General features: G+C 44.4%; 1 protein-coding gene across 3 annotated transcripts in view; it reads right to left on the reverse strand.

The window, feature by feature from the left end:
* The window catches only part of MCC (MCC regulator of Wnt signaling pathway), a 1512525-nt gene that overhangs the window by 198263 nt on the left and 1286688 nt on the right, over window positions 1–27574 (reverse strand). For all 3 annotated transcript variants that reach the window (XM_078675515.1, XM_078675517.1, XM_078675516.1), the window contains one exon: window positions 24522–24705. In XM_078675515.1, coding sequence (XP_078531641.1) covers window positions 24522–24705 — 184 coding nt within the window. The remainder of the gene's footprint in view (window positions 1–24521; window positions 24706–27574) is intronic.

The raw sequence follows: 27574 nt of genomic DNA on the forward strand, positions 1-27574 counted from the left end.
AACTACAGTGTTGAGGAAAAACGCGTAGATGTGTTCTTGACTTAGTAATCTGTTGCCTCTATATCATGTAATACTTCTCAACTTGTAGCACCTTAAGGACATCCTTTGATATGTGCTGTGCTAACCAAGCTCCCTGAGCAACCATCAGGACATGCTTTTTGCTGCAATTAGGCACCTATTGACAGTTTTACGATGAAGAGTGGCATTGTGCATCCTGATATTTCTATGTGATACAAGTGCTGCTTTCTTGCTGAACTGTGTTCTAGGAGTAATTGCTAAACACTTCAATCTGCTCGGTCTTCTAAAGTAATGGTCTAAAAAACAATGGATGTCACACGTTTTGTTGCGTTGCATTCTTCTTCCGAGATAGGATGCAGTAAGTGGCCATGGGCAACCAGGTGTGGTTGTGCATTCCCCTTTTAGACCAGGCCCTTACAAGTTGATCTAGGGGCTCATTTTTGTCAACTATTTTACTCAACGTGTATTTAAGGATCATAAGTGGTATTTTTTGGAGTGGCTATTTCTGTATTCTGTGTGAACGATAAGGACATTTATAACTCTTTATTCAATCAAGGTATAGTGATAGGATCAGGGCCACAACTCAAAGCAGAGAGAGGAAAAGCTGACATACTGTTGATTGACAAGATGCTAAACTTTCTGTGTCAGAAATAAGCAGACTTGGGGTATTGTTCGAAACATAAGTGTAGATTAAAACTACAGGAAGGGATTTGATCACATAAAATACTTTAATTATTGCAACTGGATTATGGGAATGTTGTCTATGAACAATTTGCGTGTGTATTGGATACTCAAGATACTACAGAATGTGTCTGATTTGTTATGGGTGATTAGTCACATTGAGAATATAGTTCAAGTTCAAGTTCGGCATTTGTATAGCGCACTACTCACCCAGAGGGTCTCAAGGCGCTAGAGGGAGGGGTTCATTGTTTGTCGAAAAGCCAGGTTTTCAGTTCTTTTCTGAAGGAGATGTGGTTCTGAGTAAGGCGGAGGTGGGTGGGGAGTGAGTTCCAGGTCTTGGCAGCCAGGAAGGAGAAGGATCTGCCACCCATGGTGGATTTACGGATGCGCGGGACTGCGGCGAGGGCTTGATTGGATGATCTTAGTTGGCGGGTGGGATTGTAGAAGGACAGTCGGGTGTTGAGGCATTCGGGTCCTAGATTATAAAGGGCCTTGTGTGCGTGGGTAAGAAGGCGGAAAGTAATTCTTTTGTTGACGGGAAGCCAGTGGAGGTTTTTTAGGTGTCTGGTGATGTGCTCTTGGCGCGGGATGTCTAATATGAGTCTCGCAGACGCGTTTTGGATGCGCTGGAGTTTTTTCTGTCATTTTGTTGTAATTCCGGCGTAAAGTGTGTTGCCATAATCCAGTCGACTCGTGACCAGTGCATGGGTGACAGTCTTTCTTGTCTCGAGGGGGATCCAGCGGAAGATCTTTTTGAGAATGCGAAGGACGTTGAAGCAGGAGGACGAGACGGCGTTGACTTGTCTGGACATTGAGAGAGAGGAGTCTAGAATGAAGCCAAGGTTACGTGCATGGTCTGTGGGTGTTGGTGCTGAGCCCAAAGCGGAAGGCCACCAAGAGTCGTCCCAAGCTGAGGGGGAGGATCCTAGGATGAGCACCTCCGTTTTGTCTGAGTTGAGTTTTAGGCGGCTCTGTTTCATCCATTCGGCTACTTCTTTCATACCTTCGTGAAGATTGGTTTTGGCGGTGTTGGGGTCTTTGGTGAGGGAAAGGATTAGCTGGGTGTCGTCGGCGTAGGAGATGATGTTGAGGTTGTGTTGACGCGCGATAGAGGCGAGAGGACTCATGTAGACGTTGAAGAGGGTGGGACTGAGTGAGGAACCTTGAGGTACGCCGCAGATGACTTTGGTGGCCTCTGAGTAGAATGGGGGGAGTCGGACTCTCTGAGTTCGCCCAGCTAGGAACGAGATGATCCAGTCCAAGGCTTTTCCTTGTATGCCGATGTTGTTGAGGCGTTGTATGAGGGTGCTGTGATAGACAGTGTCGAAGGCGGCGGAGAGGTCGAGTAGAATGAGGGCCACTGTTTCTCCGTTGTCCAGGAGTGCTCGGATGTCGTCGGTAGCCGCAATGAGGGCGGTTTCGGTGCTGTGTTTGGCTCGAAATCCGGATTGAGATGGATCCAGGGAGTTGTTGGATTCAAGGAAGGCGGCGAGTTGGCTGTTGACGGATTTCTCGATGACTTTGGCCGGGAAAGGGAGGAGGGATATGGGTCGGTAGTTTTTCAATTCTGAGGGGTCTGCTGTGGGTTTTTTCAGAAGGGCGCTGAGTTCGGCGTGTTTCCAGATTTCTGGAAAGGTGGCAGAGTTGAAAGAGCAGTTGATGACATCGCGGAGTTGGGGTGCGATGATGGAGTCGGCTTTGTTGAAGATGTGGTGGGGACAGGGGTCAGAAGGCGAGCCAGAGTGGATTGATTTCATGAGGCGAATGGTGTCTTCAGTGGTGATTGGGTTCCAGGCGCTGAGGTTGTTAGTTGGAGGAGTGGGATCTGAAGGGGGTGGGGCGGGTTGAACACTGGGAGTATTCTTGAAGCTGTTGTGGATGTCGGCAATTTTGTTGTAGAAGAAGGAGGATAGCGCATCGCAGAGGTCTTGGGAGGGAGTGATGTCGTTGGATGCTGCGGTAGGGTTGGTGAATTCTTTGACGATATTGAAGAGTTCCTTGCTGTTATGAGAATTGTTGTCGAGACGGTCCTTGAATGCTGATTTCTTGGCGGATCGAATCAGTTGGTGGTGTTTGCGGGTGGCTGTCTTGAGGGAGGCCATGTTGTCTGAGGTTGGGTCTTTTCTCCAATTCTTCTCCAGGGTGCGGCATAGCTTCTTGGATTTTTTAAGGTCATCATTGAACCAGGGAGCCTTTTTGCTGGATGATTTCAACTGGTGCTTTTTCAGGGGTGCTAGTTCGTCCGCACTGTGGGTAATCCACTGCCTGAGGTTGGTGGCCGCTTTGTCTGGGTCCATTGCTAGGGTGGGAGGGTTTTGGTTGAGTGATGTGAGGAGTTGGTCGGTGGTGATTTTGTTCCATTTTCTCCGGGGAATGGGTTGTGGACGGTTGTGGGTCAGGGTGGTTTTGTAGCTGAAGTGAACACAGCTGTGGTCCGTCCAGTGGAGAGCTGTAGTGCGATCGAAGGAGATGTGCTTGCTGGAGGTGAAGATAGGGTCGAGCGTGTGTCCGGCTGTGTGAGTGGGGGTGTCAACAAGTTGTTTGAGTCCGAGATTGGACAGGTTGTCCAGAAGGGTGGTGGTGTTGTTGTTGAGTATGTTTTCAAGGTGGTAGTTGAGGTCTCCTAGAAGAATGTAGTTCTCGGAGGCGAGGGCGTGCGGGCTGACGAAGTCTGTGATGTCGTCGCTGAATTGAGAGCGGGTGCCTGGGGGCCTGTAAATGAGGGTGCCTCTAAGGGTGGTCCTGGGGTCGGTGTGGATCTGAAAGTGGAGATGTTCGGCGGTTGCAAGATTGTCGTCAGAGCTGGTTGTGATTTTGATGGTGTTTCTGTGGACGATGGCGATGCCTCCTCCAGTTTGATTGGTGCGGTCTTTTCGAATAATCTTGTAAGAGTCCGGTATGGCTATGGCGATGTCGGGGGCAGAAGATGCGTTCATCCATGTTTCAGTAAGGAAGGTGATGTCAGGTGACGCAGTGTCGATTAGGTCCCAGAGTTCTGTTGCATGTCTGTGGACCGAGCGGGTGTTCAGTAGGATGCATTTCAGGCGGTTGGGTTCGGAGCTGTGTGTGGAGGAAGTGGGTTTGGTGAGGGTCCTGAAGCAGTTGAACTTGCAGGAGAGGCAGGCGAATGGGCCGTGGGTACGTCCTGGGGTGGCTACGCAGCACTGTAGTTTGCGTCCGGGGTTGAGGGAGCGGAGAGATGCGGCATCATATGTGGTTCTAGTGGGTTGGGTGTGGCGAGGACCAGGGGAACTGGCGCTGGGCGCGGGCCAGGCGCGGACGGGCGTAGACGGGCTTACCTTTGGCGCACCTTCGGCGCGACCGCTGCGCGTGACCGCTGCGCGCATAAGCATCTGTCATAAATGGATAGTGGAGGGGGAGGGGCGAGGGAGGGGCAGCTGGGAGGCGGGAGTGAGGTGGAGGGAGGGCTCGGGTCAACAAGCAAAATGGCAGCAACAACAACAAACAAGGAGCAATGGGGCGCTATGAGGGAGCGGATTCAAGCGCGGAGTCAAAGCGCTATGCTAATAGTAAACACAATCTAAGGTAATGCACAGCCAAGTACAAGCGCGGAGTCAAAAGCGCTATGCTAATAGTAAATACAATATGAGGTGATGCACAGCCAAGTACACACAGACACAGCGCTATGAAAATTAATGCACAATAATGCACAGAGGTACGCGCTAGCGGTTCGAAATGCAGAAGCAGAGAACAGCGCTACGATACCAGAAGTATCGGGTGAGGAGGGTGCGAGGGGAGCGACCACTCGTGTTGAAGGCAAGATGGTCACAGCTCTCCGTGATGGTGAGGACGGCCTGTAGCTCTCGTGGGTGGGAGGGGCAGCTGGGATGCGGGAGTGAGGTGGAGGGAGGGCTCGGGTCAACAAGCAAAATGGCAGCAACAACAACAAACAAGGAGCAATGGGGCGCTATGAGGGAGCGGATTCAAGCGCGGAGTCAAAGCGCTATGCTAATAGTAAACACAATCTAAGGTAATGCACAGCCAAGTACAAGCGCGGAGTCAAAAGCGCTATGCTAATAGTAAATACAATATGAGGTGATGCACAGCCAAGTACACACAGACACAGCGCTATGAAAATTAATGCACAATAATGCACGGAGGTGCGCGCTAGCGGTTCGAAATGCAGAAGCAGAGAACAGCGCTACGATACCAGAAGTATCGGGTGAGGAGGGTGCGAGGGGAGCGACCACTCGTGTTGAAGGCAAGATGGTCACAGCTCTCCGTGATGGTGAGGACGGCCTGTAGCTCTCGTGGGTGGGAGGGGCAGCTGGGATGCGGGAGTGAGGTGGAGGGAGGGCTCGGGTCAACAAGCAAAATGGCAGCAACAACAACAAACAAGGAGCAATGGGGCGCTATGAGGGAGCGGATTCAAGCGCGGAGTCAAAGCGCTATGCTAATAGTAAACACAATCTAAGGTAATGCACAGCCAAGTACAAGCGCGGAGTCAAAAGCGCTATGCTAATAGTAAATACAATATGAGGTGATGCACAGCCAAGTACACACAGACACAGCGCTATGAAAATTAATGCACAATAATGCACAGAGGTGCGCGCTAGCGGTTCGAAATGCAGAAGCAGAGAACAGCGCTACGATACCAGAAGTATCGGGTGAGGAGGGTGCGAGGGGAGCGACCACTCGTGTTGAAGGCAAGATGGTCACAGCTCTCCGTGATGGTGAGGACGGCCTGTAGCTCTCGTGGGTGGGAGGGGCAGCTTGGATGCGGGAGTGAGGTGGAGGGAGGGCTCGGGTCAACAAGCAAAATGGCAGCAACAACAACAAACAAGGAGCAATGGGGCGCTATGAGGGAGCGGATTCAAGCGCGGAGTCAAAGCGCTATGCTAATAGTAAACACAATCTAAGGTAATGCACAGCCAAGTACAAGCGCGGAGTCAAAAGCGCTACGCTAATAGTAAATACAATATGAGGTGATGCACAGCCAAGTACACACAGACACAGCGCTATGAAAATGATTGCACAATAATGCACAGAGGTGCGCGCTAGCGGTTCGAAATGCAGAAGCAGAGAACAGCGCTACGATACCAGAAGTATCGGGTGAGGAGGGTGCGAGGGGAGCGACCACTCGTGTTGAAGGCAAGATGGTCACCTATGAAACATGCTGTGAGGTTTGCTCTGTCTATCGATAAGATTGCAAATTCAAGTCAAGATAGCTCTAATGGCTTTAATGACGACCTATGATCTGAAATGCCCTCCTATCAAAAGACAAATAATGAAGAGTGTTTATAAACATATGTTTAGGATACTTTGCTGTTGTTTGTCTTTTCCTTGAGTTTGAATCTTCTACTCTGTTTTCTCAATGTATTAACATTTTTTAGTTCTTGCTCAACAAAGCAGCTGATGATAGATCTTATTGTGGTCCCCCATAATAGGAGTTTTGAGAAGCAGCATTCAAAGGAGGGGTGGGGGGGGGGCAGGGGGATGGTTAGGCTCTGCCCACATGTTGATCGTCCTCTATACAAGCTTCACATTGAGAAACATGTACATTCTTCCACTGAAAAAAGGTACTTGGCTTGCCTTTTGGGAAGCCTCATGTTTAATAAACCAAGCCTGAGTTGGTTATAGGGTCAAGTCAATGATCAAGGCAATAGACCTGATTGGTTCACTGGGAAAAACTATTTCGGATTCCATAGGTCTGATCCGTTTATTTTGAAAAGTTACTCCAAAAGTAGAAGGCCTGACTTACTTATTATGAAAGGTATATGTTAAAGCAAAACAGACCCTTGAAGGTGGATTATTGGTTTATTATTGCACTGTGCTAAAGACTGTTGTTACTTAGAAAGCTCATATATTACCATAATAGACAAGGGTGTTGGTGTTGATTAACTCTTCTGACAAATAATGGATTTAGAAGATTGTGAATGGGCACGGACCCACTTCTGCCACTGAATCTATGCCTTGATGATACCGGCATAGAGGGTGTTCCCATAGTGCAACTGCTTGAGACGAGGGCGTAACTGTTTTTCTGGTGTTGCTTGGGAGACATTTGAAGTTCTTCATCAGCATCTCCAGTGGGTGGAAGAAGGATGCAGTGATGGCATTGACTTGTGCAGCCATGTCCAGTCTGCTATTTGAAAATTCTGATGTTCTTAGCTTGGGTGCTCAGAATGGGGTCAAGTTCAGCCAGCCACCAGTTAGAGTCACATGGTGAAGTCTTCTTGCTAAAGATCACTACTTGTCACACATGAGCTTGAGATAGTTAGCTTTCATCCAGTTAACAACTTCAGTTATGCAGGCGATTAACTTGTGTCTGGTGTTGGAGGTGAAGGAATTGAGGTTTTGTCTGAGAGGAAGAGTATGAATTGTGTGTTGTCAGCGTGGGAGAGGTTGTTGATGGCGTCTTTGCGATTGATGTTGGCCAGAGGAATCATCTATGCATCAAAGAAAGTGGGGTTGAGTGACGAATCTTGAGGTACTCAACATATACGTTTGCGGACTTCCAAGGAGTCAGTGCCAGGTTGACAGCTTGTATTTGATCTGCTACACAGGTGCAGAACCAGCGGAGAGTCGGTCCTTGGAAGTCAACCTCATGCAGGTTTTTGATGAGGATGGGGTGTGAGACCATTTCAAATGCTGCCAAGAGGTCAAGGAGGATAAGAGCTGCTGTGTCTCCTCCGTCTCGGATTATGCGAATGTCATCTGTGGCGGCGATGAGCACTCTTTCTGTACTATGGTTCTGTATGCATCTAGGAGATGATGGTTCCTGAGAATTGTGCAATGTTACAACACATGCATTTACCATGCATGCCTTTACCACTCATTCTTTACATTGCATACATTTTCCACACAACTCCCTTTACCACACAGGTAAGTATAAATAAGGTAAGTGATTATATATATATATAAGTAAATAGGTCTCCTTTTAACTCGTGACTATTTATATTAATGGAATGAATGCACTGGGACAAATATTGACTTTGTGATGTTATTTAACGCTATTGAGCACGATTTACACTACATTACGAATCTAAAGACATGTATTAACATTACAAGTGCACTTTGGGAAATGTATGCTTTTACTCAGGTCACGTGGTACAACTGGATTTAAAGCCACCAATAACGTGCATGATAAGACCGCTCACCTGTGATTAAGGCTGATTGGAACAGCCGAAGCGCGTAAGGGAAACGAAGAGTAGATGATGACCCTTTGATTGCAATAAAACGCTGGTTCATGGAATTGGGCTTCTTTTTGTGTGTGATTTGAATTGGCAGGCTGCTCCATGCCTGTCAGAACGCAGCCGCCATGCAGGGATGGGGGCTCCTAGCAAAATGAAGAATTCTGTGGAGTTTGAATTTGGGGAGCATGTCCCGTTCATCTCTTCTGCAATATTATGGATTTTGTCCGATTACACTGACACCGACGTGAGGACGAGAGACAGGAGGAGAAGCGTCTCCTTTTGCCTTTTTCTGAGAAAGTGAACTTAATTTATATGGGTTGTGTGGGGAGGGGAGGCTACTGAAGATCTTGATGGCTTCTGGACGGCTGCTGGTGTGTTCGAACTGATGCACAGAGAGGGGGAAAGCCCAATCTTCTTCTGTGATATTCCAACTGCGGTGTGTGGGTCAAGTAATGATGGGGTGGGATGGAAATGCTTAAGCTGACGAGGGTGTGGTCTTTCCAAGTCATCCGCTCTGGATTTGTTGACTGTGATCTTGCTTAGGAAGGTGAAGATCAGATCCCGTATTTGCTCTGTGGAATGAATGGGTCCATTGATGTGCTGGGTGAGGCTGAGGTTTGCTAAGTTTTCTAGTAGGGCCGTAGAGTTTGGGACTTCAGGTCTTCCAGGTGAAAGTTGAGGTCTCCGAGGAGGTTTATTGGGCTGGAGTAGATGATGAAGGGTGCCACAAAGTCTGTCATGTTGCTGTCGAAGCTGGTGGTGTAGCATTCTGGTGGTCTCTATACAAGGGTTCCATACAGGGCGAAGCCAATTGTGATGTGAAGTTGGAAAGTGAGGTGTTCCATGTAGCTTGTGGAGGTGTCTGTGGAGGTGGTGCAGCTGATGGTGTCTTTAAATATGATTGTGACTCCTCCTCAGGGATGTGTTAACGCCTTACCAGGTGATCTTATAGCCGGTGGGGATGGTTGTGACAATGTCCAATGAAGAAGAAGGGTTCACCTATATTTCTGTGAGAAAGAGCAGGCCTGGTGCTTTGTTGTTGAGCTGATCTCGGATCTACGTGGTATTTTGTTGAATGAGCGGGTATTATAAAGCATGCATGTGAGTGGTGTGTGCTGAGTTCGAGATGGTTGGTCTGTGTGAGTGTGGACTGGTGGCTAGTTTGTATAAGTGTAAGCAATTGGGGTGCTGGGTTTTGTGGCTGTAGCAGAAGTAGGTGTAGGAAGCGGGCGAGTGCATGAGAACTTGCAGGAGGCGCAGGAGAATGCCCCGTTAGTGTTGTGAGGTGCACTGCAGCAGCAGTGTGGTGTGCAGCAGCTTGTGGGTTTCAGCACGGAGGAATGTGATGGGGTAGTTGTGGTTAAGCAGAGGACCAGGGTTTCCTGGCGCTAGGTACAATCAAGACACAGATTGCCATTGGATTACCTTTGACGTGCCCACTACATACCCACTGCGTACAGCGACCGCAATAATTAGGTCCTGGGGAGAAAATGGCAGGGGGTGGTAGGTGGGGCTGTGAGTTGTGATGGAAGCAGGAAGTAGGAGAGTACAAGATCGCGGAGAAGGAAACTGTCAAGGAGTGCTGAGGGGAGGAAGCACAGGAAAACAGAGCAAGAAGCACACAAAAACAAACCAGGCACAACAGCAAGTGGCACAAAACAAACAGGCACACAAACGGCAGAGTGGGGTGAAAACAGAGAGAAAAGGCACAAAACAGTGGGAAAAAGACACAAATTATGTGTCAGTTCTACTCAGTAACTCACTGTCATGTGTTTTTATGCTGGTGAGTGCTGCTAGTGAAGTCATTCTGTCCCCCATGGCTGATGCAAAGTTGAAGTCCTACTTATTCATGAAATGTCCGAGACTTTGCTTATCAAGATCTGGTGACCCTATAGCCAGGGGTACTAGCTATTTACCTCTGTATTTGAGTTTGTATTTATGTATTTTATAAAGCGCATATAACCATAAGGCATCAAAGTGATAAGGTCGGGCACATCAGCACATAGGGAGCAGCCAGCAGGCAATTCACCCCAAAAAAGAAGCCCCAGCCCAAGTAAGACCTAAAGAGCCAAGTTTTAACCTGCCTGCGAAACACAAGATATTAATCAACCATTGTCTTTTGGAACCTTGACACTCCCCAGCTGACGCCTCAGGATCATGATGGCAGAGACTAGAACATAAAGTAACAAACAGGGCTGTGTGAACCCGGTTTCCATTCTGCAGTTTCACTGCTTGCACTTCCCCCAATCTCTCAGCAGCAGAAGGGATACTGTTAAAGGAGGAGCAGGAGGTCAATACTTTGATGCATCAGAGGTGACTTCGGGAGCCTATTGTAATGTAATTCGCTACCTGTGGTATTAAGAGTGAATTGATGTCCATTGAGTATCGAAGATTTGTTTTTATTATAGACTTGGGTATTGTGTTGTGTTTAGCGTGTGATCAGAAACACGCAGGAGCTAAGAATTTATCCTGGTGGCGTAACATATACCAGGACCATTACAAAACAAAGCAGATGGTTCTGCTAGGAGGACCAACCCTGAAAAGGTTTTGCTGATGCAGCTGCTTTCAGGGTGAGAGGAAGATGAGGATCAAAAGGCAGAAGTAAACAACATAAAAACAAGAGCATAGTTAACTGCAAAGTCTATCAAAATGTAACAATGGACTAGTTTCTAATAAACGCTAATTTGTGTGACTGCTGGTGATGAGACAATACTAAAGTACAGTGACAATATAAGTGGATATCATAGCTGGTTACTGCATGTCTGCGTTGTGCTTCGCTGAAAATTTGCTAATGAAGTGAAAGCTAGAACTGCCCTGTAAAATATGCATAAGTAATTGGCAATTAACATAATTTGTGCACTCCAATCGGCAGGCCATCAATCATAGCAGTGAAAAGCCTCAACCAGGCTCTGTCTCCAGTTTGACGCGCCGGTCACAGCTGTGGAAACAGTGGTCACAACTAGCCATCTGAACAGGAAATTGAGCCAGCTCCACATTAAAGTACTTGCTAGGCCATAGTTGTCAGATCTCCTTATTGGAACATTGCCTTTTAAGGAAGATGATTGCAATCAGGTTTTCGGTTTTCATGTGCTAGGCAAGATATGTAAAAGCTATCATGCTTCCAACAAAAAATGACAACTCTGTTTTTTCTCAATTACAGACCAGAAACCTTTTTTTACACACATAGTAAGAAGTAAATTTTTCCTGCCAAGCTTATAGCTTGTCTTTTATTACATTACGATTTATTTAACACTTACAATACCCTTTGGGTAGCACTTCATCTAAAACTAACACACAGCTCTAAATGTTTGCTGTACTTAAATTAACCCGCTTTCTCTCGCTCTATATATGCATTTTTATACCATATTTGAAGGCCTTACATTTATGGCATTTTCGGAAGCCCTTACTACTTGTTAACCAATTTTTTGAAATCTTCATCTCGGGGCTACTGCTTACCAATTCAAGCCACATGGGTTTGGCTCTTCTAAAGCTAATCTGTGGCCTATCATGCACAATATGTCTAATAGCAGGATCTCACTTAATCAGATGCCAATGTTTAGTAAGTATTTCCTTAATTTCCTGATGTTCTGAACAATATCCTGTAATCATTGTAATTTCAATAACTTAACACGTCTGTTGAGGTTTTTTTTTTTTTTTAACAGATCTTCTTGTGCTTTTGCTATTGCCCTATCCCTGTCAGCCTGTATAATCTCTTGTATGTAGCCCCTTGAGATAAATCGGTTTGGCACTTCATCTTTTGCATGATTCAATTCCTTCTCATCACTACAATTATGTCAGATGCGACGTTTTCAGCATACGAAATGCTACGTTTAAGCTTGTTTGGGTGATAACTGTGAGCACGAAACATAGGTGGGAAGCGGTGGGCTTTCTAAAAGCTTTGTTGTTCAACTTACCATTTTTTACATATACTGTCTGTACCAAATCTTGGAGACTTCAATGAAGGATGGCTCCCGTAATTGTGGAATTCGAATCTTTATTCAGCACGACATGTTAACAGAAGTAAGTTCAGCTCCGGAATGACAACTGTCATTCACAGCCATATATATAGCCCCGTTCCAACCAAAAGATGCACCCATGCACTCCCACAATACCACCTCCACCCCGCATTATCTGAAAGTGGACCGGAGCATGAAACGCAGTTCACGCTCATCTCTACCTCAAACAATAACACTCAGTGAGCGGCTGGGCACGAGTACAATATAGAAATGCCGAGCTCGTTTATACAACACATCTTCTCCCGTAACTTTTTTTTTACGTAAGTACAAAGTCTTTACATTTTACAGGAAGGTGTCTTGACCGTAAACCCCTGGAACTTTCACTGGACACTTCCATGTTACCATGAATAAACCCATCATGGCGTGAATTTCCAAAATCGTTATCTCCCGGCACATAAAAAAAACACAGTTGTAGCACAATTGTCAGATGATGTGATCTCATTCCTGAACAACGAGACTCTGCTAAGAGTCCACACAGTACGACCCTCAACATGCACAGCATTCCTAAAAACCTGAATCACAAGTACTGGGTCCGACCATTTAGCGAATCCTTTACCCACCATTACACCTTTCCTTAACCACACCATGTCATCCACTTGCACAACTTGTCTCCCAGGCGCCATCATTCTTTCCTTCAGATCTTCTTTCATTTTCCTTTTAAACACTTACATTTTCTCCCGAATTTCCATGAACTCTACTTCAGCAAGATCACTATGCATGGCTTCTTGTCTCTTAACCACCAAGGGACCAAATTAGTGCTAGGTTTACGTCCTCTTAAGAATTCAAAAGGACTTGCCAAAGTAACAGAATTAGGGGAGGCTCTGTAAGTCAATATCATAGACTGCAAAGGATTCTTCCAGCGCACACCACCTTTTACAGCCAATTGAATAACTTTTAACCACACGGTTGTATCTCTCCAATTGAACATTGGCTTCTGGGTGGAAAACCGCAATTCTCTTATGTATAACACCGCACATACTTCTACATCTGTTTACTGACAAACAGGTCCATTATCAATTATGAGTTCTTGGTAAATGCCCTCTCTACAAAATATCTCATCCAAAAACTCCTATGACCACTTCAGAAGTAACATCCATCACCATCTTGATCTCTGGCCATTCAGAGAAGAGGTCTATCAGAACAATACCATAAGAGTCTTCTCTAGGTAAGACAGCAAATGGACCAATAAGATCTAACCCGGACTTGCGCCAAAGTTCTATGGGCAACTCAACAGGTTGGGGATCAGAAATCATGGCTCTGGCTGATTTGTCACTATTAGCACATTTATCACATAATCTCACTTGATATTCCATACAAGAATTAATACCCACCCACTAAAAATTAACTTCGATACATCTTCCCGTATCTAAAATGCCCCTCATAAACAATGTTCACAATAGCTCTCCTTAAACTAAAAGGATTAACAAACTTATCACCCCATACAATGATATTGTTTTTCACCGCCAGTTCCTCACGTACCATAAAAATCTCATTAATTCATGGGCAATTTTTCTCTCCTCAGGCCAACCCTCCAAAATAAATTGAACATAACAGTACATGTGCACCACATTATTTGGCATTTGATTTATACTTTCAATAAGTCACGGAAAATGAAGTTCCTCGTTTTGATTTCTTTATTTCAAAAAGAGTGAAGCACCATACAGCCATGGTACAATACCTGCCATTATGCTAACAAATTCTACCGAACGTTCATTGTCACTCAAAAACAAACAACAACAAAAACAATCCCAGAAAACCAATAAACTGGTCACCCCTGTCTCATACTCCAATTACAACGACAATTGTTATATGTGAAAAGAGGCACACACCGCAAAAATGCATAATAATACCAGTAGTCACCGTAGTCTGTATGCGAATCAGGTGCACAAGAAATGCATCCACAATAGCACTCCAATACATGGCATTCCAATATTGATTACACCAATATATGTTCCAATGAGATGTAAGGGTTAACAACAAAACCCCTCTGTTAGGATGAAGATTAGATGCTGCAACGTCACTAACCAGCTCCACGAAGGCTCAAAAATGCCAACTAGCACTTGCGCTGCACTCCAAGGAAATACAAACGCAGTGGGTACAGGGATATCCACTCTGGCTGCCTCCACCAATAGCACAGGAACCAATGGTTATCCACCAGGAGAAGCAGTCAATGGGATGCGATCTTCAATTAGAAGGGGCATATCCGTAAGTCAGTAGGTGCCGATGGAAACTGACAAAACCCAAAATACCAATCACATTGCTGAAAGAAGGTTCCTCACACACAGCTTTGTATCCATTCTTCGCCAGTGTAACAAAGCTTGGAGACTTCAATGGAAGGCTTTGGTAATAGTGGAATACAAATCTTTATTCAGCACGAAATGTTAATAGAAGTTCAGCTCCGGAATGACAACTGTCATATATATATACCCAAGGGGCCATATGAATTCAGATACTACACAGCCAGTTGGATTCAATGTCATCGTAGTGCCCTGAACTCCGCAGATTCATTCCACCCCCGCATTACCTACATGGATGAAGTGATTAACTCTGGGTGTTGCAGTTTGCTCACATTACGTAATCTGCAACAGGTGAGCATGGACACAGGCTTTGGGGCGGAGCGGAACACAGCATATCAGCATGGGGCAGGATATTCAAAACCACGCTGACGCTATCAACTGCTAATGACTGTGGGCGCTGAGTAAGGCTTAACGAAGCCGAAATGCATTCGCCGAGTATTCAGTCTGAATAAAGATGCCTCCGTGGTTTTTCCCCTAACGTGGCCTCGGCTCTTTCTTGGAGGAGTTGACATATATATATATATATATATCAAACAGCACTCCTGACCGCTTTCGAAGCCGCAACTCAGCAGGCGCAGACCTCCTCTCAATTTGAATTGATTTGGCTCAAAAGTAAAACGCCATCACACCATCAGATAAAGGCAGTGGAAAATGTAATTGCAAAAGTGCAGAGCAAGTGCTCTCCTCGAAGCGTTTCGCTCCATGAGTGGTGCTTGGTCACACATATATATATTCACTGAAAAAACCATAGGTTATAGACCATATATAGTTAGGAATTAGCATTTACAAAACCTTGAAAATTCACTGAAAAAACCATAGGTTATAGACCATATATAGTTAGGAATTAGCATTTAAAAAACCTTATTTTACTCACACAAAACCATTGAAATTCCATATATAGTTAGTTGCACTAACTATATATTGCGCACCCGCAATCCACTGCTGATGATGTCACATATTACATCATTCATGACATGGTCAGTGACATCACTGATGACATCACTGATGACATCTCAAATGACATCACTGATGACATCACTGATGACATCATCCAGTGACTGTGTGTTTCTGTAAAGTTTAAATATGTTTTAGATATTGAAGAATGAGTAGATGTATAACTGTCTGGACGAAGGATTTAGTAGGTGCATGACTGAATGTATGAGTGAGTGATTAAATGTGTCTCACTGAGTGCATGGGTTAGTGACTAAACTGTCTTAATTTGTGCATCATTATGTCTGTTGTTCTGTAAACTACTGCATGTGTTGATCAGTAGCTATATGATTAACTATATGGGTTATTGATTGATTGTCCAAGTATTTGTATGGGAGACTGAGTGTGTGTGTGGCTGGCTGGGAGGTGTGTGACTCTGTGCAGATCAGTATCAATGATTGTATAAGAAAGTAAGTATGTGTTACTATATGTTTGAAAATGTAAGGTGCTCTATGTTTAACTGTATAGACAAGAAAATGGAAGTGTGATTGATTCTTTACAGGACTGACTAGGTGTGTGAGTAACTCCATGGATGAGTGGCAGAGTGTGAGTGTCTGTATAGGTTTATGAGTGCATATGATAGTGTTGTAAAGATGAGTGATTGTATGTATGAATGATTGTATGGGTGAATGAGTGAATGTGTGTGTAGACGTAGGAATCAGTGAGTACGTATGTAGTAACTAGTATTGGTGTGTCAATGGTTTCAAAAATTATACTCTGTTTTTAACACTGGGTGAAACAGAGGTTATATTAAAATGTGAGGAGATGCATTGTATTGTCACATGAATGATATCATCAGTGATGTGGTCATTGATGTCAAATGAGATGTCATCAGTGATGTCATCAGTGATGTCATTTGAGATGTCATCAGTGATGTCATCAGTGATGTCACTGACCATGTCATGAATGATGTAATATGTGACATCATCAGCAGTGGATTGCGGGTGCGCAATATATAGTTAGTGCAACTAACTATATATGGAATTTCAATGGTTTTGTGTGAGTAAAATAAGGTTTTTTAAATGCTAATTCCTAACTATATATGGTCTATAACCTATGGTTTTTTCAGTGAATTTTCAAGGTTTTGTAAATGCTAATTCCTAACTATATATGGTCTATAACCTATGGTTTTTTCAGTGAATTTCAATGGTTTTTTAATAGCAAATATCATAAGCTGTCGAATGTCAAGTACGTGGTAAGAAATTTTTTTCTTCGTGTTTATGCACACTGATCTGCTTTGATTGCTGCCCCCCACCCCTCATTTCTATTAGGAGTACTCTCTCTTTGCAGATAGTGAAGGGTAGTTAACGCAGCCCTTTCCCCCTTTGTAATCCGTCGTGCCTGCTTCTCTCTCCATTTGATTGATTGTTCTCTTTGGTTCATTCTCTATTTACAAACAAGCACAGAGTCGCAATACTCTGTTTAGTCTTTGCAGATAGCGAAAAATCGTGTAAAAAAACAAAAGGAATCGAGCAAAATCAGTAGGCCACTAATGGGATCTCTTTTGACCTCGCTAAAATAGAAACATTAGGAACAACCTGTTGAAAATAGCAATGCGTATGTATACAAGCGGCGTTCATTTGTGTTCACAGTACCCCTTGTTGATTGTTTCAATCGAGCATTGAATTGTTCGAAGTTAATTCTCTTAACGATCTTCTCTACCTGCAAACGAGGAAGAATAGGAATATTCTATCTCCCTTTGCAGATAGTGAAGGGTAGGTAACGCAAGCCTTTAACACGTCGTACCTATTTCATTCCTCATTGATTGATTGATTGTCCGAACATTGACTGTTTGGGAATTAGTTCTTTTTGGAGGTATTCCCTGTTTGCAAATAAACGTAGGAAAATCTTTGCAAGTAGTGAAAGGGTACGTAATGCGGACCTTTCTCCCCCGTTGTAATCTGTCATGCCTATCTACTCCCCACTGATTGATGCACCTTTTTCACCCGGACCATTTACTAGAGATACGTCATCTGGCCCGACCAGAGAGCACCCCTAGTGAAAAGGACATATGCAATAATAACGAAGTGATCACTGTATCCTGTTAACAGAAACTTTACCATGAAACAACCTGGAAAGAAAAAAATAGGAAAACGAAAATCAGTAGGCCACTGATGAACATGAACTTTTATTAAACAACAAACAAAGAAACGATAACATAACGTAATGATAAAACCTATTAATGTCCTAGAAACAAGAAAACGTTAAAGTATGCCAGTGGTGAGAGACCAGAAAAACAGTCCGAGAAACCAAATCACCCCTCGCTGTCCCAACTCATGCACTCTGAAAGTTCAAAGTTTTGAGGAGTGCTTGTAACATTGTCTGAAGCCTATTTGCAATTGCTTCATCTTCACTATTCTTAAAGTAAGTGGGGGCTGTTGTGATGCGGTGCCACCCTGAACCGCTTGACGGAGGCCCCCGAGGGACGGTGTCATGTCGCGGACTCGGAGGGGGCGCTTGGCTCCGGCCCCCTCCCCAAGTCGTGTTGCCCTGGTTTTGCCTGAGATCGCCCCCGACATAGGTGGCCGGCTCCCGGGGTCAAGCGGAACTTTTTTCCTTTTGGTGACTCTTCCATTCTTCACCTTGTCCCACAATCCGTTTCACCTAAAGACACGCTGTAGTGGGGCACCCCTTTTCCGTTTCATTTGCCATTCAGCCCGCTTTTGCTACACTGTGCCTCTTCCGCTATTCAGCTGTTTACCGCCCGCTCTTTCGACTACAGCGTCTCGCTCACCATGTACTTGAGTTGCTCCCGCTCTTGAGGTGCAGCGATAGGCGGCTGCCACAGGACTCTCAAAATGGCGGCCATCTCTTCAGATTTGGGCGTGGTCCACTAAATGGGCCTGCGACACCTTGGAACTCGGACGCTTGTCTGCTAGAGCTTGGGCTCCATTCTCGAAAGCGTCCCCTCATCCTTGAAGATTCTACAAAAGTCTTGGGGGCCCCCGACTCCCGCAGGCTTCTGGTGGGGAGCGCCTAGCATGATTGCTCGTGGAATGGCCACGACGGAGCTACGAAATGGTGGTGCTCTCATGCTAACGCCAGCTTCAGTCTGAAACATCCAGAAACACTGTAGACTACCAATTCGATCAGTTCCGGTAGCGCTCCAACGTCACCCGGTAGAGAAGAACTTGCCCTCCCCTCTTTGACTGATGGTTCTTGTTGCCTGTCCCTTCTGTTGTCATTTAACAGAACTATTTAGCCTGCTGAAAGGGGTTGTGTGCCGTCCGCTGGTTGGTGGAGACATTTTGACTATATTCTGGACCTGCGTTGTCGCGTAATGCGTCATATGACGCGCCGCGTTAGAAAGTTTAATAAATTATGAAACACAATAAACAATCCTTAAAAAATAAAAAAAATAAAAAATAATCAACAAAAGCAACAGCTAGGTAATACACATATAATTTTATCTCCGCGAAGCGGAGCGCTGTTACAGATATATATCTTGTTTCTGAACGTTAATTTCTCAAAATGCACTGAAGCACATATATTGAGACCTAGCAAAGGCACATCGGGCTACCAGTCCCTACAATTTTTCCAAGTTTCGTGCAAATCCATTCAGCTGTTCGATCCTACCGAGAGACAAGATGGCGGCCGCTACGGACTGTTTGGAATGTTTACAGACACCGGAGAGCCAATCAGCTTCGCTTCGCAAAGCTCCGTAACGCGAAAAGTACGCGAAGCGGTGCGCTGTTACAGATATATACTTTTTTTTTAACGTTAATTTCTCAAAATCCACTGGAGCACATATATTGAGACCTAGCAAAGGCACATCGGGCTACCAGTCCCTACAATTTTGCCAAGTTTCGTGCAAATCCATTCAGCCGTTCGATTATTATTATTATTTTTTTTTTTTGCCCCGCGGGGCCCTTTTAAAACCTCCACATCAAACCTAGGGGGTCAGCGAGGATCTACTATGCCCCCTTATAGTTATTTCCCCCTTTGTTTTGACCTCCTCTTGTCTCTCGATCCTACCGAGAGACAAGATGGCGGCCGCTACGGACTGTTTGGAATGTTGACAGACGCCGGAGAACCAATCAGCTTCGCTTCACAAAGCTCCGTTGCGCGAAAAGTCCGCGAACCAGTGCGCTGCCTGGTCCGCGCTTACAGATATATATCTTTTTTTAAACGTTAATTTCTCAAAATCCACTGGAGCACATATATTGAGACCTACAAAAGGCACATCGGGCTACCAGTCCCTACAATTTTGCCAAGTTTCGTGCAAATCCATTCAGCCGTTCGGGCTAAAAGTGAGGCCAACCGCCCTATGGAAATTAACATGGGAAAAACGCGTTTTGGGACCCCCCTTTTTTCTCGGCCCCCCCTTGACGAACCCCCCCCAAATTTTCAAAGGCTGCTCAGAAACAAAATGTGCCATTTTCCTGAAAATTTCAGCCAATTCCGTCCACAAACGGCAAAGTTATTAGACATAGAATTTTCAAAAAACCCATAGAGAAAAAATCCTAACTATATATACCTACTGGCGACCGCCAGTAGGTAATATATATATATATACACACATACACCCGCTCCAACCAAAAGATGCATCCACGAGCTCCCACAATACCAACTCTCTATCGCATTATCTGAAAGTGGACATGAGCGTGAAACACGGTACATACTTGTGTCTACCTCAAACAATAACACACTGTCAAATCCAGAAAATTTACTTTCTGTGAACTAATGTAACTAGTAAATTGCAAATTCAAACAATTGTCATAGATTTTTTTGACAAATTGTTTTGGGGAATTCTCGGTCCCTTTCCAAATAATAAACAGGCCAAATTTTCAACCAATTCATTAGCGCACTGGTTTGTGAACACCTGCTTCTTCCACCAGTCCATATGCAAATTTGCATAACTGGGAGTGAAGCAGGTGTCCACTGCTGTCTCTCTGAATTGTCTGTACATTTTTTCTCAAACAGAAAACACAATGCAAACACCAATGTATCATGCACAGCAGCTTTTGTGTGTGTTTAAAAAGAGTGAGTGGTCTTACTCTGAGAAAGAATTAAATGGCCCTTAGCCCATCACCATGGGCAATGCTTGTGTACAATGATGTGACATCCATAGTCATTATTACAAAGTCATTTTCCCAATGAACATCATAAAACCTTCTCAAAAAGTCACTGTTACCGTGGATATAAGAAGATCAGTTGCACACATAGTCGTGCAAAAATGGAATGGAATAAGATGCACGAATAATACAGTGGGAAAATCATTCCTCAAAAATATATATTTATCTTATGTTATCAATCTATGTAGCTCATTCCTAAGGTACATAGGAAGGGTGATGTCCCCCTAGGTAAACCTTTTATATCAGCAAATGGGGGGTTGTTTGTTCGATCCTCTAACTATGTAGATCCTCTAACTATGTAGATTACTTTTTGCAAGACTATGTGCATAACTTGTATACTTATATCCAAGATACAGGTGACTTTTTGAGAAGGATTTATGATGATCATTGGCAAGAGTTCCCACTGGAGACAAAAAATAAAAGAGCAACTCAATCAATGCAAATGCATTTTTGCCTGAACAATTGTATGTAATGTACAATTACACATGGGGGAATGCCTTTACATGATGTCAATTGGGAATTCACAAAAGCTTTCCAGAAGTGTTCATTGAAAACTGCAACAGCTGCAGCATTCAAGACTAATTAGAAAAATTCTGAATTCTACAACAAAGCATGATTACATGTTTTAATAATTGGACCAATGGGTTCCAAGGTGAAATACATTTTAGATAATTATATTTAGACCTGAACTAGCTATCTAATGTAAGTGGATGATTAACTCTGCACGTGGGGGGAAAATAAATACCAGAACCGGTGGCTGTTTTCTGTAGCAAAGGGGGTATTCAAAGATATTTTACATGTGTTACTCTCAGGTGTGTTGCTTCGCAAACCTGCATATAGACTTGCAGAAGATCAGGATGGCATCTTGTGGATGAAGTAGGGCTGTGGGCTACACTGGTGATTTCAAATGGTTAAATTGATGCAGCACTTTTTTTTAATTCATTATTTATAGTTCAGACAATTTGTTATCTACAAAATACAGTACAGATTTGCCATATCCAGTATAACCAATATTCATATCTTCATAATATGTACATAGTATGAGAAAATTCCATGACCATTGCCTAGGACACTTGTAAATGCATAGATGTGAGGCAGCTTGTGTTATTGTTGCTGTTAGCACTTGCCATCTGACTACACATATAAGCTCTAGAGTCTAGTTTTCCTGTCCTGTCTGTTTGGGGTGCACAACCACTCTACAAAATCCTCCAGTATCACCATGTAGGGCCAAATTATGCACCTCTCACAGCTAAAAGTTCTGGGCTTCGGCCTCATTCCTTTATATAGTTACAGAACTCATCAATATCTTGCAATCGCCTTATAATGTACGGCGGGGGGGGGGGACTTCATCTCCTATATCATCTGGCATCCAGTCCCAAAAGTCCTCTGCAACTAGGAAACCCCACGAAAAAATGCAATAAGTTAACTTTCTCATATAGGTGATTGCTATGCATATTGTATAACATAATGAATAATACTTTGGGGGGTGGGGGTGATCTAGGCCCTGGTGAGACGTCTGTAATATATTAATTAGACTCTTGTGTTTAGCAATATTTTTTCTTTTGCAGTATTCAGATATGCTCATTACCACTGTCATTTTGAGCAACATAATTCTGGAACAAAACAGGGACCTTGTGTTAACTGTTTAGCGCTCCTTGGGACTCCAAATGTAGAAACTGTATGTTGACCCAGAACCCAAAACATTCTTAAAATCTACAAATTATGCAGCAGATGTTGCATTATATATAAGTTTGCAATGATGCGAAAACACAGCGGTCGCACAATCTCATTTTAACAGTGACCCTGACCATTGTCAATGCAACTGGTTCGCCATGCACAAAAATAACTATTAGCTTGTTAACCCCATGCGTGCGGTGCATTTTCCTGCTGTGCGCTGACTTTTTCAAAAAGCCGCGGTTCATGACGAGCTCAGCTCGTCATGAGCGTTCGAGAGGCGTAACTCATGACGAGCTGAGCTCGTCATGAGCGTGAAAGCGGTTAAAAAGCTCTGTAACGCACTCAGTATTATTTCTACTAATAATTATCTGCCCAATTCACAAAGATTTCTATGTAGGAGTGACTCACTATCAACTTCCTCCTGACTTATAAATTTCCAGACTAAGTCACACCTATTTATGGGTGAACGCTTTATGAATCTGTGAGGAGATTCTGCAGGTCGCCACGTTGGTTTATACAGGCTGCAGGAATTCTTAGTGTACAGTAATTTTAGAGTGCTATGCCACACATCAGTCATGTAGTATGAAGCAGTGTCCATGCTTATGTTGTGTGGATTTAGGCTACCAAACATAACAAATGTCACGGACGGAAAATTTCGCACAATTTCTCAAACTGGTTTGGGCAGAAAATCTATAGCTGGAGACCTTTTCTTTGTGATCCAGTCCGTTGTCAATACGGCAAGTGACTTATGAACGTGACTGTAAGGTTTCCCCACCCCTTCAACTTTCACCCGAGATACCTGAAAGTGTATTTTGTGTAATTTACGACTAAATTTTAATATTTTCCCTAACATATTATGTAATTTCCAGAGAAAAAACATGATCCGCACACCATTAAGTGGCAGAAGTGATCAGGCATCAGCAAATCAATTTTACCATCTGTACAGAAAGACTATTAGATCCAGGAGTTCAATTTTTACAACCTGTATCAACATCACCAATGTTCAAGTTTGTGTGAAGTAGAAGTGACTGAAATAATATGGCTGTGTATTGTAGTAGGGGAGCAGTCCATAATGTGTAGGCCACCTCTCTGGTTCTGGTCTACACATGTTCCTATGAAATAAAAACTAGAATGGAACTGTCATAATTTTTTATTCTTGGAACAGCACACCATAATATTTTCGCTAGTCTGGGCCTTTAAAAAAAAGGAGTCATCTATGTTCAAGTCAGGTCAACTCTGCCCCACAAGGTGCAGTGAGGAGTCAATTGCAAGGCTACCTCACTTCTGTGTAAAATAAACAAGCCCCAGACACCTTGGTGGGTTGTTGGGCCATTCGAATGTGGGAGGCTAGAATTCTGGTGAATATTGAGGAACAGGTCCCTGTCCGGACATGCCCCCTCCACACAGGGCGACTCAACATAGAACAAAAGCACAGCAGCAGAAATGTTCGCATTCACAATCCACGCTTTTTAAATTCTGTGGCTTTCACTTTGTCTTCCTTGCAGAGTCTGGAAGAGCTCTTTTAGTTTGACAGGACTGTTTATGTTAGGCCAGACTTCGATACCTTTGCATATGGCTGTTCACTTTTTGTAGTTGCTTATGGAAGCTACAAACGGTGGCTTAATATTCGGAGTATAGTAACAAAATGTACTGAGAGGAAGGAAGAGTGGATTAAAACTGATGCGATGCATTCCGCAGTGTGTTACCGTTGGACATGTTCTGTCTACAGCCATGTCACCCCCCCTCCACGGTCCACCCCCCCCCCTCCCAGTCCCTTCCACATCTGCCATACAACTGACATCCTCAGCCACATGCACTCACAGCCATCACTTCTGTGCTGCCATATAAGGAAAATTGTTTCAACTTTTTTCTATAATACATCAAATGATTCAGATGGGACCTATTCTAAAAACAATGCAAAGTGAACGCCTCCGCAGATGTGGACGGCAAAACCGACATATATGGCTCGCCTGTCCATGGGGATGGAAAAGCTTTTTCATCAAAGGGCCTCGCTGCTCACAGCTCTTGAGACGCCACATAATTACAAATCCATACCGCTGGGCTCGGGAAATGCACTCTGAAACCTCCGGCAGCGCATCTACAGGTCGACGCTCTACGCCACCAGCCCTGAGGGTGAGATGGACGGGCTGCTGTTTGCTCTTACTACCGAGGCAGGTCTCGACGACCCATTAGCGGGTGTTATTCCGCCTCTATAAAACACGTCTGTAACTTCTTCCAGCGCATCGGCAGGGCTCATAACTCATAAGAGCAAGTGCGGGGCGCGCGTGATCCCCATCACTTGAAACAGCAGCACGTGCTCCAAGTCCCTGCAGGACGGGGCAGGAGGAAGGAACCGGCGAGGCGAGGAGGAGGAGAAATAAATTTTACGGTCTCACCATTTACGAATGAGATCAAAGATCAGAGTCACCCACTTGTAACAAATCCACAGCTAACCCCTTCTTGAATGGACTAAGCCTGGTCTCGGGGGGAATTAGGTCACTCGAGATTAGCCCCGCGCCGTGGCCGCGCGCTGCAGGCCTAGATGGATGGGTCAGTAAATGGGACGCAACATAATCTCGTTAGCTGTGAAGCATGGGCCTGGGAGGGGCTCACCTGGTGTGGCTGTTGGACGACAGGCTCTCCCAGGGCTGCACGCTGCAGCCGGTGACCGCGTAGGCCCCGCCGCAGCTGCCGTCCAGTTTCATCAGCAGTGCCTTGGCGGCGTTCTCGGCGGTCTTCCGGCAGTCGTGGGCCCGCTTCAGCATCTGCGTGATGTTTTCATCGCCACTCTGCTCTCCTGTTGGGTGAGGGCGAAACAACAGGCCTTACAAGCACTGTAATACATTCATTGCACAGTATATAATAAACCGCAAAGAAAGGACAGTATCAGAGCACTCAATGAACAATATGGAAAACAAACTTAGGTGGCAATATTTGGCAGTGCTGATAAAACCCACAAATGCCACACAAAGGAAACTGAGCAGTGTGCTTTGCCAGTTTTACAGATACCCTCCCCGAAACAACCAGAAAGTAACAAAGACCTGGGTACAGTCAAGGCACAAGCTAAGACAAAGGAAAGTCATCCTTGGAGTTTGTGTGAACATATAACAAGACACTTCAGTGCTTCCCAGTAATAAAGACGAGATGGTATGGGGCTTAGACTAAGGACAAACTGACCACTAGCCTGGGCTCCCACATTCTAGGTGCGCAGGGGGAACTACAGTTTGTTTTTGACGCCTCGTGGGAGCACAACAGCTGTCTTCCAATCACCAGCACCTCCATATACAAAACATGAGCAACAATGGTCTCTGCACAACCATTTGCGGATTTCCACTCGCAATGCAACATTAAAGATCACATATGAGGTGTTTGGAGTAATCTACTGTTTATTATTGTAATACATACATCAGGGGGTATTTTCATCGAATTTAGTGGCTTGAAACTTACTTATGAAAAAACAGTGTCTGTCTTGAACTTTTCTAAATCAGTTAGATTCTGCTGGGCGATTAAAAAAATATTTATATACAGTACCTCTAATCAATACATACATCAACCCAGGCCATACTAAGAGACGAAAAAATCTAAGGGCTCTGGTAGAGTTCATACATAATTTATTGATAAAGTCCAATCAGCATGCTATAATTCTCATCCGTAACTTTGATTTAAACTTACTATACCTTAAACATGATCACATGGTAAGCGAGAGGAAGGTGGGATTCACTGTATTTGTCATGCAGTTCCCTCCCAGGCAAAGAAGGGGAAATTGGGCGAATTGTTTCTCGGTTTTGGGGTCGGTCAAGGAAAGCATTACATACTTCTTACTTAGTGCCAATTATCAACTGTATGTAATTTATGTTCACAATGTAATGGTTCACACTCCAGTAATAAGTCAGGAGTGCATACATGTGTTATACATGGGTCATTCTATCCCTCCCAGTGGTTATGATAATGGATCATCGATTGCCTCTACAAGATTGGCTTTACAAATATAAGATGCTCATAACATTCATCACTGAAGTGGAGCCAATCTGTTTGGGTATTTAAACATCCAAGTGGTCAGGACTGCTGTAGATAATGGCCACTATACAAGAGAGAGGTCTAACACCATTGGTTAGTCGCAGCCCTCTTACTTTGGCCCATGGAAAATCTCAACAGATTTGTTTGTTGACCACCCTAGTGTGTCACTTGGCTTTAGTTATGTGTGGTTCTATATGACGTGTGTGCATGAGTGCTCTCTGGCACCTATTGATAGTCTTTTAGAATGTTGGGACTGGTAGGACGCCATACTACATGAGGTATCCCTCCTTTTCTGTCCTTTAGAGCGGTGCCTCCGTGTTACCTGAGCCGCAGCCAGGTGAGGTGAGGTATCCTCCTCATGCAAGTCGGGTAAGGACGATTTTGCAAGAGACCCAAGTTTGGGTGTTTGTAGATGATGAATTAAGTTTCACTACGATTTATTTTTCTCTGAACGTGTATACTTTTATGTACATTAAGATGGTTGTGCCTATTCCTCTCATTATGTTACAGAAAATGTGAGCTGCACGGGACTCACAGAGGAAGGACTACATATGCCCAAAAACAGGTTTTTTGGTTGCATTGGTTTTATCTGCCGTTGGGGTTTTCCTATGTATTTTTACATTTGTAATTCACTCAATATAGTTTAGTACACAATTGCAGTAGCAACATAATAGTGGTCCTGAAGAAGGCATGGGACGGAATAATGTCCACAGTTGCTGAAACATGTTGACCCTTTAATTACGAACACCAGACAGTTATTTTCTACAGACTGTCGTATTTGCACTGATTTTAGGTTTGATTTGTGCGAGACAATATTAAAGATAGGGTCTCTCACAGGTCAATTTTAACTCACTATCAATTCCCCTTTTTTTGTGCACTGCATTCTTCCCACAAAAGTTAGGTGCTCTCATCTGAAGATTCATAGTGTCCTTAATAAAACATCCTCGGGCTCCCCTATCCCTCTGATAAGGTAGCAGCCCTTAGTGTCACAATTGTGACTTCAATGAGGAGACCCAGATGATGAAGCATGTCACCTACGGTTGAGTGATGGGAATCTGTCTAATTGATTAATATTTTCTGGTATCATAGTCTATACTCTGATAATTGGTGTTCACATTCAGTCTGGTATGTATAGGAAGTTATATTGTTCAGAGTTATTAGTTTAGACCCCTGGATACCTGTGTTCAGCTGCAGACAGTTATTCTTCATTCAGTCGGTGACATTTGTCATGCATCTGTGGAAGTTGGTTCTGGTGGCTGTGGGTTTGTCGGTGAGTGAGCTAATGAGTTGGGCGACATCTGCGTAGGAAATTATGTTGACACCATGGAATCTGGCGATGTTGGCCAGCGGGGTCATATATGCGTGGAAGAGCTTGGGGCTGAGGGATGAACCCTGGGGGACACCGCAGGTGATCTCCTTGGCTTTTGAGGTGAAGGTGGGAGGTGGCTCCTCTGCGTTCTTCCGGTAAGGAAGGAGGCGATCCATCTGAGTGCGCCCCCTTGGATGCCAATGTGGTGGAGTCTTTTGATCAGTATGTGGTCGGATATGGTGTTGAAGCCTGCCGAGAGGTCGAGGAGGATCAAAGTTGCTGTTTCTCCTTGGTCAAAGTAGGGTTCAGATGTCATCAGTGGCTGCGATCAGGGTTATTT

Source organism: Lissotriton helveticus, chromosome 2_1 (assembly GCF_964261635.1).
Source record: "Lissotriton helveticus chromosome 2_1, aLisHel1.1, whole genome shotgun sequence".
In the NCBI taxonomy this organism is placed as follows: Eukaryota; Metazoa; Chordata; class Amphibia; order Caudata; family Salamandridae; genus Lissotriton; species Lissotriton helveticus.